General features: G+C 44.2%; 1 protein-coding gene across 4 annotated transcripts in view; it reads left to right on the top strand.

The window, feature by feature from the left end:
* Window positions 1–11,627, top strand: part of LOC119970262 (tudor domain-containing protein 7-like) — a 210,945-nt gene extending 199,318 nt beyond the window's left edge. For all 4 annotated transcript variants that reach the window (XM_038804596.1, XM_038804593.1, XM_038804594.1 and 1 more), the window contains one exon: window positions 11,068–11,627. In XM_038804596.1, coding sequence (XP_038660524.1) covers window positions 11,068–11,288 — 221 coding nt within the window. In that variant the 3' untranslated portion in view covers window positions 11,289–11,627. The remainder of the gene's footprint in view (window positions 1–11,067) is intronic.
* The last annotated feature ends 1,232 nt before the right edge of the window (window positions 11,628–12,859 follow it).

Below are 12,859 nucleotides of genomic sequence, written 5' to 3'. Positions count from 1 at the left end.
ACCACTTCCACTGCCCAAAGCTTTTGCTATACTCCTTCAAATCTTTTCTCTTCAGGTATTTATACAATTCCATTCTGAAAGCTCCCATTTAATGTGCCTCCACCACACTGTCTGGCTGTTCCAGATCCTAATCACTTGCTACGTTAAAAGCAAGTTTTTTCACCCCGTCATCCTGGCTACTTTTGCTAATTACCTTTAATTCTGTGACTTCAAACCTTCATCTCTTCCATAAATATGCTGCCAAAATGAGATGCAATACTTCAGTTGAGAACAAGTTCAGCTGGTGGAAACACCACCACCTCTTAAGCAACATGCCATCCTGACTTGGAACTATGTTGCCGTTCCTTTACTGTTTCTGGGTCAGGATGCTGGAATACCCTTCCAAATAGCACTGTGGGGGAACTTGCAGCACGTGGGCTGCAGCAATTCAAGAAGGTAGCACAAGTGGCTAGCACTGTGACTTCACAGCGCCAGGGTCCCAGGTTCGATTCCCCGCTGGGTCACTGTCTGTGCGGAGTCTGCACGTTCTCTCCGTGTCTGCATGGATTTCCTCCGGGTGCTCCGGTTTCCTCCCACAGTCCAAAGACATGCAGGTTAGGTGGATTGGCCATGATAAATTGCCCTTGGTGTCCAAAAAAGGTAAGGGGGGGTTATTGGGTTACAGTGATAAGGTGGAAGTGAGGGCTTAAGTGGGTCTGTGCAGACTCGATGGGCCGAATGGCCTCCTTCTGCACTGTATGTTCTACGTTATAGGGCAGCTCACTATCACCTTCTCGAGGCAATTAGAGATGGGTGACAAATGCTGGCCCAGCCAGCGAAGCCCACATCCCGTAAAAATAAATTTAATAAAAGATGACACGTTCTGTGAAATAGTTTTTAAAAGCCAGAATTCCAGCTTTCTTGTCTTTGTACTCCATGTCTCTATTTAGAAAGCTGAGGATCCCGTATGGCATTGTAACCATCTCCTCAACCTACCTTTCCACTGTCTAGCAATTTGTGCACAAATATCCCCAGGTCTTTCTGTACCCTTAGTCATCCCCTTTTTTATATTGTCGCTCCTTGTTGCACACCCAAATCTTGGTTATTAATGTATACTAAGAAAAACAGTGATCCTAGTACAGATCCTGGAGAACCCTGCTGCATGCAATCCTCAGGCCTAAAAAACAACTGTTCATCAGTTCTACCTGTTTTGTGTAACTCGGCCAACTTCCTTTCTATGCTGCCACTTTCCTTTTTAATTTCATGTGCTTAAATATTGCTGGCTAGACATTTGGAAATCCATATACATCCCATCAGCTTCATTGCCCTCCTCATCCTCTTCATGCAGGGTGAACAGGGATGGGAACTGAATGTCCCAGGGTTCTCATTATTTAGGTAGGACAGGCATAAAAGAAAAGGTGGTGGCATGGCACTGCTGGTTAAAGAGGAAATTAACACAATAGTAAGAAAGGATATTAGCTCTGACAATGTGAAATCTGCATGGGTAGAGTTGAGAAATACCAAGGGACAAAAAACATTAGTGGGTGTTCGATATAGACCCCCAAACTGCACTGGTGAGGTTGGGAATGGCATTAAACAAGAAATTAGTGATGCATGTAATAAGGGAATATCGATGATCATGGGTGATTTTAATCTTCACACAAATTGGGCAAATCAAATTAGCCACAATGCCGTAGAGGAGGAATTCCTGGAGTGCATACGAGATGGTTTTCTTAACCAATATGTGGAGGAACCAACTAGAGAGCCTCATCTTAGACTGCGTACTGTGTAATGAGAAGGGAAGTACTGCCAATCTGGCTGTACAAGACCCCTTGGGGATGAGCGACCATAACATGATAGAATTTTTTATCAAGGTGGAGAGTGAAGTAGTTGATTCGGAGACTAGGATGCTGAATGTTAATAAAGGGAACTATGAGGATATGAGGCGTGAGTTGGCCTTGATAGATTGGGAGAGTTACTTAAAGGGATGACAGTGGATAGACAATGGCAAACATTCAAGGAACGCATGGAGGAACTGCAGCAACTGTCCATTCCTGTCTAGCACAAAAGCAAAGGGGGTAAGAGGGCCAATCCATGGCATACAAAGGAAATTAGAAATAGTATCCGATCCAAGGAAGAAGCATACAGATTGGCCAAGAAAAATAATAGGTCTGAGGATTGGGAGCAGTTTAGAATTCAGCAAAGAAGGATGAAGGGATTGATTAAGAAGTGGAAGTACAGTACGAAAGGAAGCTTGCAGGGAACACGAAGACTGACACTAAGAGTTTCTACAGCTATGTGAAGTGAAAGAGATTGCTAAAGAGAAATGTAGGCCCCCTACAGACAGAAACAGGGGAATGTATAATAAGGGACAAAGAAATGGCTGAGCAATTAAATACATACTTTGGTTCTGTCTTCACAAATGAGGACACAAATCAGATCCCAGAAATGTTGGAGAATGAAAGGTTTAGTGAGAAGGAAGAACTGAGGGAGATCAACATTAGTAGAGAAATGGTGCTGGAAAACTGATGGGATTGAAGGCGGACAAATCCCCAGGGGCTGAGAATCTGCATCCCAGAGAGTTTAAGGAGGTGGCTCTAGAAATAGTGGATGCATTGGTGGTCATCTTCCGGGATTCTATACACTCTGGAACTGTCCCTACAGATTGGAGGGTAGCTCACATCACTCCGATATTCAAAAAGGAAGGTAGAGAGAAAGCAGGAATTATTGACCAGTAAACCTAACATCGGTAGTGGGGAAAATGCTTGAATCCATTATCAAGGACTTTATAGCGGAACATTTAGAAAGCAGTGGCAGGATCAGTCAGAGTCGGCATGGATTTATGAAGGGAAAATCATGCTTGACAAATCTCTTGGAATTCTTTGAAGAGAGAACCAGTACAGTCAACAAGCGGGAGCCAGTCGTTGTGGTATATTTGGACTTTCAGAAGGCGTTTGACAAAGTCCCGCATAAGAGATTATTATGCAAAATTAAAATGCATGGGACTAGGGGAAATGTATTGAGGTGGATCGAAAACCCGTTGGCAGAGAGGAAACAAAGAGTAGGGTTTAATGGGTCCTTTTCAAATTGGCAGACAGTAACCAGTGGGGTACCACAGAAATCGGTGCTAGGACCCCAGCTATTGACAAATATATTCATGATTTGAATGAGGGAACAAAATGTAACATCTCAAGATTTGCAGATGATACCAAATTAGGTGGGAGGTGAATTGTGACGAGGATGCCGGGATCCTACAGCAAGATCTGGACAGGTTGGGCGAGTGGGCAAACCAATGGCAGATGCAGTATAATTTGGATAAGTGTGAGGTTATTCATTTCGGAAGCAAAAACAGGAAGGCAGATTACTACCTGAATGGTTGTAAATTGAGAGAGGAGAGTGTGCAGCGGGACCTGGGTGTCCTTGTGCACCATTCGCTGAAAGTAAGCATGCAGATGCAGCAGGCGGTAAAGAAGGCGAATGGTATGTTGGCCTCATTGCAAGAGGTTTTGAGTATAGAAGCAGGAATGTGTTGCTGCAATTGTACAGTGCCTTGGTGAGGCCACACCTGGACTATTGTGTGCAGTTTTGGTCTCCTTCTCTGAGGAAGGATGTTCTTGCTCTCGAGGGAGTGCAGCGAAGGTTTACCAGACTGATTCCAGGGATGGCGGGACTGTCGTATGAGGAGAGATTGACTAGGTTGGGATTGTTCTCGCTGGAGTTCAGAATCATAGAGACTTATAAAATTCTAACAGGACTAGACAGGGTAGATGCAGGGAAGATGTTACCAATGATAGGTGTGTCCAGAACCAGCGGTCACAGCCTGAGGATTCAGGGTAAACCATTTCGGACAGAGATAAGGAGACATTTCTTCACCCAAAGAGTGGTGAGCCTGTGGAATTCATTACCACAGGAAGTAGTTGATGCTATAACTTTGAATATATTCAAGAGGCGCTGGATATAGCACTTGGGGAGAATGGGATCAAAGGCTATGGGGAGAAAGCAGGATTTGGCTGTTGAGTTGGATGATCAACTGTGATCGTGATGAATGGCGGAGCAGGCTCGAAGGGCCCAAAGGCCCCCTGCTCCTACCTTCTATGTATCTATGTATCCCTCTTGAGTTTTTTGATGAGATAACAATTAAGTTAGTTGGCATAATTTACCAAAAACAAGTCCGTGCTGGCTTCCCCTAATTGAATCTGTACTTGTCCAAACTTGTTAAATTTGTCTTAGACTATCATCTCTGAAAGCTTTCCCACCACTGACGTTAAACTGACAGGCCCGTAGTTGCTCCTCTTCCACTGAACTTTGGCAGCATCTTCCTTCAAAGACAGGTGAAAAATACTCATTTAGTACTTCAGCCATGCCCTCTGAATCCATGGATAGATCCCCTTTTTGGTCTGTAATCAACCCTTTTTACTGCCCTTTTACTACTATATATGCTTGTAGTAGACTTTTGGATTCCTTTTGTGAACTACCAATCTCTTCTCAAACTCGTTGCTACTCTGGTTTTCTTTTCCACTTCCTCTTTGAGATTTTTATATCCAGCCTGATTCTACTTTTATTCATCAACCTGAAATCTGTCATATGTACCCTTCTTTCTACTTCATATTGTTCCTTATCTCTTTTGTCATCTAAGCTTTAGTTGCCCCCACCTTTCCCTCGCTTGGGAATTAATCTCCACAAAATGAACTTCCACTGTACTTGTACCATCCACTTTTTAAAAGTAGCCCAATATTAAGAACGTAAGAACTAGGAGCAGGAGTAGGCCATGTGGCCCCTCGAGCCTGCTCCGCCATTCAATGAGATCATGGCTGATCTTTTGTGGACTCAGCACGGTAGCATTGTGGATAGCACAATTGCTTCACAGCTCCAGGGTCCCAGGTTCGATTCCGGCTTGGGTCACTGTCTGTGCGGAGTCTGCACATCCTCCCCGTGTGTGCGTGGGTTTCCTCCGGGTGCTCCAGTTTCCTCCCACAGTCCAAAGATGTGCGGGTTAGGTGGATTGGCCATGATAAATTGCCCTTAGTGTCCAAAATTGCCCTTAGTGTTGGGTTGGGTTATGGGGATAGGGTGGAGGTGTTGACCTTGGGTAGGGTGCTCTTTCCAAGAGCCAGTGCAGACTCGATGGGCCAAAAGGCCTCCTTCTGCACTGTAAATTCTATGATAATCTATGATACTCAGCTTCACTTTCCGGCCCGAACACCATAAACCTTAATCCCTTTATTCTTCAAAAAACTATCTATCTTTATCTTAAAACATTTAATGAAGGAGCCTCAACTGTTTCACTAGGTAAGGAATTCCATAGATTCATAACCCTTTGGGTTGCAACTCATGCACTAGCACACTCAGGTCTCTCTGCACAGCAGCATGTTTTAATATTTTATCATTTAAATAATAATCCCTTTTGCTGTTATTCCTACCAAAATGGATTACCTCACATTTGTCAACATTGTATTCCATCTGCCAGACCCTAGCCCATTCACTTAACCTACCCAAATCCTCTGCAGACTTCCGCTATCCTCTGCACTTTTTGCTTTACCACTCATCTTCGTGTCGTCTGCAAACTTGGACACATTGCACTTGGTCCCCAACTCTATATCATCTATGTAAATTGTGAACAATTGTGGGCCCAACACTGATCCCTGAGGGACACCACGAGCTGCTCATTTGCCAACCAGAGAAAGACCCATTAATCCCCACTCTTTGCTTTCTATTAATTAGTCAATCCTCTATCCATGCTACTACTTTACCCTTAATGCCATGCATCTTTATCTTATGTAGCAACCTTTTGTGTGGCACCTTGTCAAAAGCTTTCTGGGAATCCAGATATACCACATCCATTGTCTCCCAGTTATGTACCGCACTGGTAATGTCCTCAAATATTCCATTAAATTAGTTAGGCACGACCTGCCCTTTATGAACCCATGCTGTGTCTGCCCAATGGGACAATTTCCATCCAGATGCCTCGCTATTTCTTCCTTGATGATAGATTCCAGCATCTTCCCTACTACCGAAGTTAAGCTAACTGGCCTATATTTATCTGCATTTTTAAAACAGTGGTGTCATGTTTGCCAATTTCCAATCCGCCGGGAGCACCCCAGAGTCTAGTGAATTTTGGTAAATTATCACTAATGCATTTGCAATTTCCCTAGCCATCTCTTTTAATACTCTGGGATGCATTCCATCAGGGCCAGGAGACTTTTCTACCTTTAGCCTCATTAGCTTGCCCATCACTACCTCCTTAGTGATAACAGTCATCTCAAGGTCCTCACCTGTCATAGCCTCATTTCCATCAGTCCCTGGCATGTTATTTGTGTCTTCCATTGTGAAGACCGACCCAAAAAATCTGTTCAGTTCCTCAGCCATTTCCTCATCTCCCATTATTAAATCTCCCTTCTCATCCTCTAAAGGACCAATATTTACCTTAGCCACTCTTTTTTGCTTTATATATTTGTAGAAACTTTTACTATCTGTTTCTATATTCTGAGCAAGTTTACTCTCATAATCTATCTTACTCTTTATAACTTTTTTAGTAGCTTTCTGGTGCCCCCTAAAGATTTCACAGTCCTCTAGTCTCCCACTAATCTTTGCCACTTTGTATGCTTTTTCCTTCAATTTGATACTCTCCCTTATTTCCTTAGATATCCACAGTTGATTTTCCCTCTTTCTACCGTCCTTCCTTTTTGTTGGAATAAACCTTTGCTGAGTGCTGTGAAAAATCGCTTGGATGGTTCTCCACTGTTCCTCAACTGTTTCACCATAAAGTCTTTGCTCCCGGTCTACCTTAGCTAGCTCTTCTCTCATCCCATTGTAATCTCCTTTGTTTAAGCACAAAACACTAGTGTTTGATTTTACCTTCTCACCTTCCGTCTGTATTTTAAATTCCACCATATTGTGATCGCTCCTTCCGAGAGGATCCCTAACTATGAGATCATTAAACAATCCTGTCTCAATACACAGGACCAGATCTAGGACCGTTTGTTCCTTCGTAGTTCCCATTACATACTGTTCCAGGAAACTATTGCGGATACATTCTATAAACCCCTCCTCAAGGCTGCCTTGACCGACCTGGTTAAACCAATCGACATGTAGATTAAAATCCCCCATGATAACTGCTGTACCATTTCTACATGCATCCGTTATTTCTTTGTTTATTGCCTGCCCCGCCATAATGTTACTATTTGGTGGCCTATAGACTACTCCTATCAGTGACTTTTTCACCCTACTATTCCTGATTTCCACCCAAATGGATTCAACCGTATCCTCCATAGCACCAATGTCATCCCTTACTATTGCCCGGATGTCATCCTTAAATAACAGAGCTACACCACCTCACTTACCATCCACTCTGCCCTTCCATATAGTTTGATACCCACGGATATTTAACTCCCAGTCGCGACCATCCTTTAATCATGTTTCAGTAGAACATAGAACAGTACAGCACAGAACAGGCCCTTCGGCCCTCGATGTTGTGCCGAGCAATGATCACCCCACTTAAACCCACGTAACCCGTATACCCGTAACCCAACAATCCCCCCATTAATCTTACACTACGGGCAATTTAGCATGGCCAATCCACCTAACCCGCACATCTTTGGACTGTGGGACGAAACCGGAGCACCCGGAGGAAACCCACGCACACACGGGGAGGACGTGCAGACTCCACACAGACAGTGACCCAGCCGGGAATCGAACCTGGGACCCTGGAGCTGTGAAGCATTGATGCTAACCACCATGCTACCGTGAGGCCCTAATGGCCACTAAATCATAGTCATTCACGATGATTTGCGCCAGCAACTCATTTACCTTATTCCGGATACTATGAGCATTCAGGTAAAGTACACAGTTGGCTTTTCTGCCTCTGTTTTGAATCTTAACAACTTGATCAGTAATCTCTCCTAAGTTATATTTCCTCTTAACTTTTCTCCTAATTTTCCTTGTCGTTGAACCCATATCTTCATGTAACAACCTGCCATGTCGCTTTCTATTCATGTTTTTACTTCCCATTTTATTCTTTTTAGTATTACTGAGCCTATTCACTGAGCTCCCCTCAGTCACTGTACCTTGTACTGTCGCCCTTTTGATTTTTGACTATGGCTTCCCTCCCTTATACTTTCCCCCTTACTGCCTTTTGTTTCTGTCCCTGTTTTACTATCTTCCGACTTCCTGCATCGGTTCCCATCCCCCTGCCACATTAGTTTAAACACTCCCCCACTCCCCCAACCGCTCTAGTAAATAGTCCCCCTAGGACATCAGTTCCAGTTATGCCTCCCTAGGACATCAGTTCCAGTCCTGCCCAGGTGTAACCAGTCCAGTTTGTACAGGTCCCACCTCCCCCAGAACCGGTCCCATTGCCCCAGGAATCTGAAACCCTCTCCCTGACACCATCCCTTCAGCCACATATTCATCCTATATATCCTATCATTTCTATTCTGACTAGCACGTGGCACCGGTAGTAATCCTGAGATAGCTCCCTGTATTCTGCTTTTAGGACCTCATCACTTTTTTTTTACCTATGTTGTTTGTGCCAATGTGTACCACGACCACTGGCTGTTCACAATTGTGTTCCAATTTTATCTGCTAATCTTTGATCCCAATTTATCTTGGACAGATCTATTCTCACCTCATTGAAATTGACCCTCAAATTAAGTATTTTTACTTTAGATTGATCCTTGTCCTTATTCATGCTTAACCTAAACCTTCTACTCTGACCACTGTTCCTGAAAGGTTCCCTGACTGACATTTGACTCAACTCATTCCCAAGAGCCACATCATAGAACTGCCTCCTTCCTCGTCAGGCTAGAAGCATACTGATCAAGAAAGTTCTCTTGAACATACTTCAGAAACTTTTCTTTCTCTCTGCTCTTTACACTATTACGGTTCTAGTCTATATTAAGATAACTGACGTCCACAGTTTCCAGTAATCTACAGTTCTTGGACCTCTCCATAATTTTCCTGCAGATTTGCTCCTCAATGTGGTGATATGCCTATGGGCTATGTCATTGATGGATGTGTGCGACCTCCAACCAACAGGTGGCGGTGCAGCCACACCATATGGTCTTAAGACCAAGGTAATGTGATCAGTGACTCCCATATAAGGGGAGATGCGTCTGGCCATCTTGAGAAGAAGATTGAGAGGGTAAAGGGACATACAGGTGAATGGCCGGTGCCCGGTGCAGATTCCAGAGGAGTAATAAGCAGACTCCATATAATGTGCTCTGTAACAAATTGCTTTCTTACCACACGAGAGTCGATTAAGATTCTGGTTTGGACAAGTCGAGGTGTTTGGTGAGTTCCCTCGTAACCTCGTAAGGTATAGAAGACCAAACACAACACTCTATCTTTTCCACTGGGTGGTGGTCTTAACAATACACCCAGTAATGTATTCTTTATTAATTCTAACCAAATAGAATCAGTCCTGACCCCTCCAGAACATTTTCCCTCACAAGCACAGTAATCATTAAAGCTACTCCTCCTTCTTTTTTTTTCTTCCTCCCTGTATTTCCTGAATACTTTGTAACCAGGAATATTCAGTACCCTGTGCTGCCCTTTTTTGAAATGTTATCACAACAGTATTCTCACATGACTATCTGGAGCTCATCAACCTTAATAACCAAGCATTGTGTGTTTACATACATGTATTGCAAGTCCAATGTAGATCTCATTACATTACCTGCTTAGCCAGACTCCACCTAATACCTTCCTATTTCTCTACTGCTATCTGCTTCCAATTCTTCGTGTACCTTGTTGATGCAGAGTGAGGCCAACAGCGCGGGTTCAATTCCGGTAACAGCTGAGGTTATTCATGAAAGCCCGCCTTCTCAACCTTGCTCCTTGTCTGAGGTGTGGTGATCCACAGATTAAATCACCACCTGTCGGCTCTCCCCTCAAAGGGGAAAGCAGCCTTTGGCCATCTGGGACTATGGTAACTTTATCCTAGTGTTACCCCCTGATTCCCTTCCCCCTGCCAAGTTAGTTTAAACCCTCCCCAGTAGCCCTAACGTATCACACACCACAAGGACATTTGGTCTGGTTCTGTAGTTGTAGTCCATCGGGTCTGTTTAGGTCCCACCTTGCTCAAACCTGATCCTAATGTCACAGGACTCTCAAATCTAGGGATCAACTATCCAACCATTGTTCATCCACTCTATCCTCCCATTTCTACACTTGCTCATATGTGGCACCGGGAGTAACACTGAGATTATCTTTGAAACTATGATTACTGATCAGTTTTCTAATTACCTAAAATCTGCTTCCAGGATCTTAATAATTTTAAGATTATTAAGAAAATAATCTTAACATGAGGAAACAAGAAAGTCTACATTTTTTGTATGTACTGCTTATCCTAAATAGGTACACATTTGGGTACCTATGTGTTTGGTACCAAAATGGACCATCAGCACTGGCTATTCAAACTACCTTGACACAGTGGTATATAGCCACTCAGTGATAGCCTTCTCCCTGGCCCAGGGAGACGACATACCATCTCCTGGACTCACACCTGCTGCCCCAGAAATGCTTGTCTGTCTCCTTTAACTAGAGAATCCCCTATTTCTTTCCCAACTCTTCTGCTCCCTTATACAGCTGAGCCTTCGGAGCAAAATAGTGATTGGAGATTAAGATGCACTCGGGGGTCTTCTACACTCTCTGTCTGGTTCTCCTTGGCTATTTGGCTGTCATATATTCCTTCTCTGTCTGAAAAACCTTAAACTGTGAGGTTACCTATTCCAGGAATGTGGTATCCACATAGATTTCAGCCCATTCAGACTCTGGATTGGGCAATAACCACTTCCAGGAGCATGTTCAATCGGTTGGCCCTATCAGAGGAGGGGAAGATTGTGAACATAAAATGTTTCCTATACTTTTTTTGGTGTAGCTCTTTTGGAAAAGGATGTTTTTGTAGAACCAGCAAGAAATTAGTTTATGAAAATAATCTTAACATGAGGAAACAAGAAAGTCTACATTTTTTGTATGTACCTGCTTATCCTAAATTTTATCTACAGAAATATAAACTTCATTTTTTTGCAATGGTTCTGTTAAATTAAGTGGACTTGATATTTTAACTAATTTTTAATGTGTATTTTGCAGGAGTCAAATGTGAACAGTGGTCAGAGGAAGCATCAATAGTTTTCCGTAACCATGTTGAGAGAAAGCCTCTTGTAGCCCAAATACAGACAGTTCATGGGAGTGCATACCCCTGGGATCGAAGAGTAGTGACTTATTTGGTGGACACATCCCTCCCAGATACAGACGTTTGGATACATGATCTGCTGACAGAGTATCTTGTAGAACTGTCAAAAGTTGCATAATCATTGTTTACCGTAACATTTTCAAAGTAACTTTAATTTCTGACCATTAGCAATAACTGAAATGAGAGCACAATACATAATCTAGTTTGCTGTTATTTACAAGGTTTTCAAATAACTTGGGAATGGTATGTTAGTGATGCTATAAGAGTTGAAAGCTTTTGTTTGTGTAAAAAAAAAGAACTTAACAGAATGACTTGTTTGTTCACTTACCAATGTTTGGATTACTGTACTGAAGAAATTTGTTTATTGAAAATGTGCGATTGGTTTGCCACTTACCTTTGCAATCGGCCATGTATTGAAGTGAAGGGTTGTGTAGGAATAATAAACTAATTAATCATCCTCCCAGTTATCCGTATACTTATACATAATTGTGGACTGCAGTTCAAATACAACCTACTGATTCACTTCAACGCTGGAATTTAAGTTTCCAATAATTGAATGAAGAAATATAAATAAACACTAAAACAGGACTTTATCACTCTTTTTAAAAAAAAATGAATGCAATGAATCTACACATCCAGGATTCAGTCTTTCAATTGTACCCATTTCACTGAGGTGAAACTGAAACGCAACATAACTTGGCTAATTTTTTTTTTAAACTTTGTTCTTTTATATATTGTACAGGCATGTTCTATTGCAAGTTTGTCCTATAATTTAGTATTCAATCTTGAGATGCAACATTACCTCCAATGCGTAGGGACATAGCCAATAATGGCCTATTTTTCTCCATAATCTGAACTGGATGTCTATGCAAATGGGTAATGGAAAATGTCAATTATTAAGAGAGTTTTATTATTTGCCGAAATGCTACAAAACTACAGTACAGCCTACTACAGTACTATTCTGCTGAGGACACCGAGGGGGGGGGGGGGGGGGCTGGGCTATGGCAGGGTTGGATCTGCAAGACTGGCCTGCAGAGGGGTGGATCTGGAAGACTGGGCCGAGGCGGGGCTGGATCCAGGGGAATGGGCTGCGGCAGGGCAGGATCCGGGGGACCAGACTGTGGAGGAGCTGGATCAGTAAGATCGGGCTGTGGCAGGGGCTGGATCTGGGGGAACCACGCTGCAGCGGGACTAGATCCGACGAACTGGTCTGTGGTGGGGCTGGATCCGGGGGACTGGTCTGTGGCGGGGCTGGAATGGGGGACTGGGCTGTGGCGGGGCTGGGGGGACTGGCCTGCAGCAGGGCTGGGTCTGGAGGACCGGGCTGTGGCGGGGTTGGATCTGGGGGATTAGGCTGCAGCAGGGCTGTATCCGGGGACCGGGCTGTGGCGGGGCTGTATCCGGGGACCGGGCTGTGGCGGGGCTGGATCCGGGGGACCGGGCGGTGGCGGGGCTGGATCAGAAAGACCAGGCTGTGGCGGGGCTGGATCCGGGGGGCGGGGCTGGGACCGGGCTGTGGCGGGGCTGGATCCAGGGGATGGGCCTGCGGCGGGGCTGGATCAGAAAGACCAGGCTGTGGCGGGGCTGGATCCGGGGGACTGGGCTGTGGCGGGGCTGGATCCGGACACCGGGCTGTGGTGGGGCTGGATCAGAAAGACCAGGCTGTGGCGGGGCGGGGCTGGATCCGGG

The sequence above is a fragment of the Scyliorhinus canicula genome, chromosome 8 (genome assembly GCF_902713615.1).
Source record: "Scyliorhinus canicula chromosome 8, sScyCan1.1, whole genome shotgun sequence".
In the NCBI taxonomy this organism is placed as follows: domain Eukaryota; kingdom Metazoa; phylum Chordata; class Chondrichthyes; order Carcharhiniformes; family Scyliorhinidae; genus Scyliorhinus; species Scyliorhinus canicula.
Note: the sequence above shows the minus strand (reverse complement) of the source record. Positions and strands in the feature narration are given on the sequence as shown.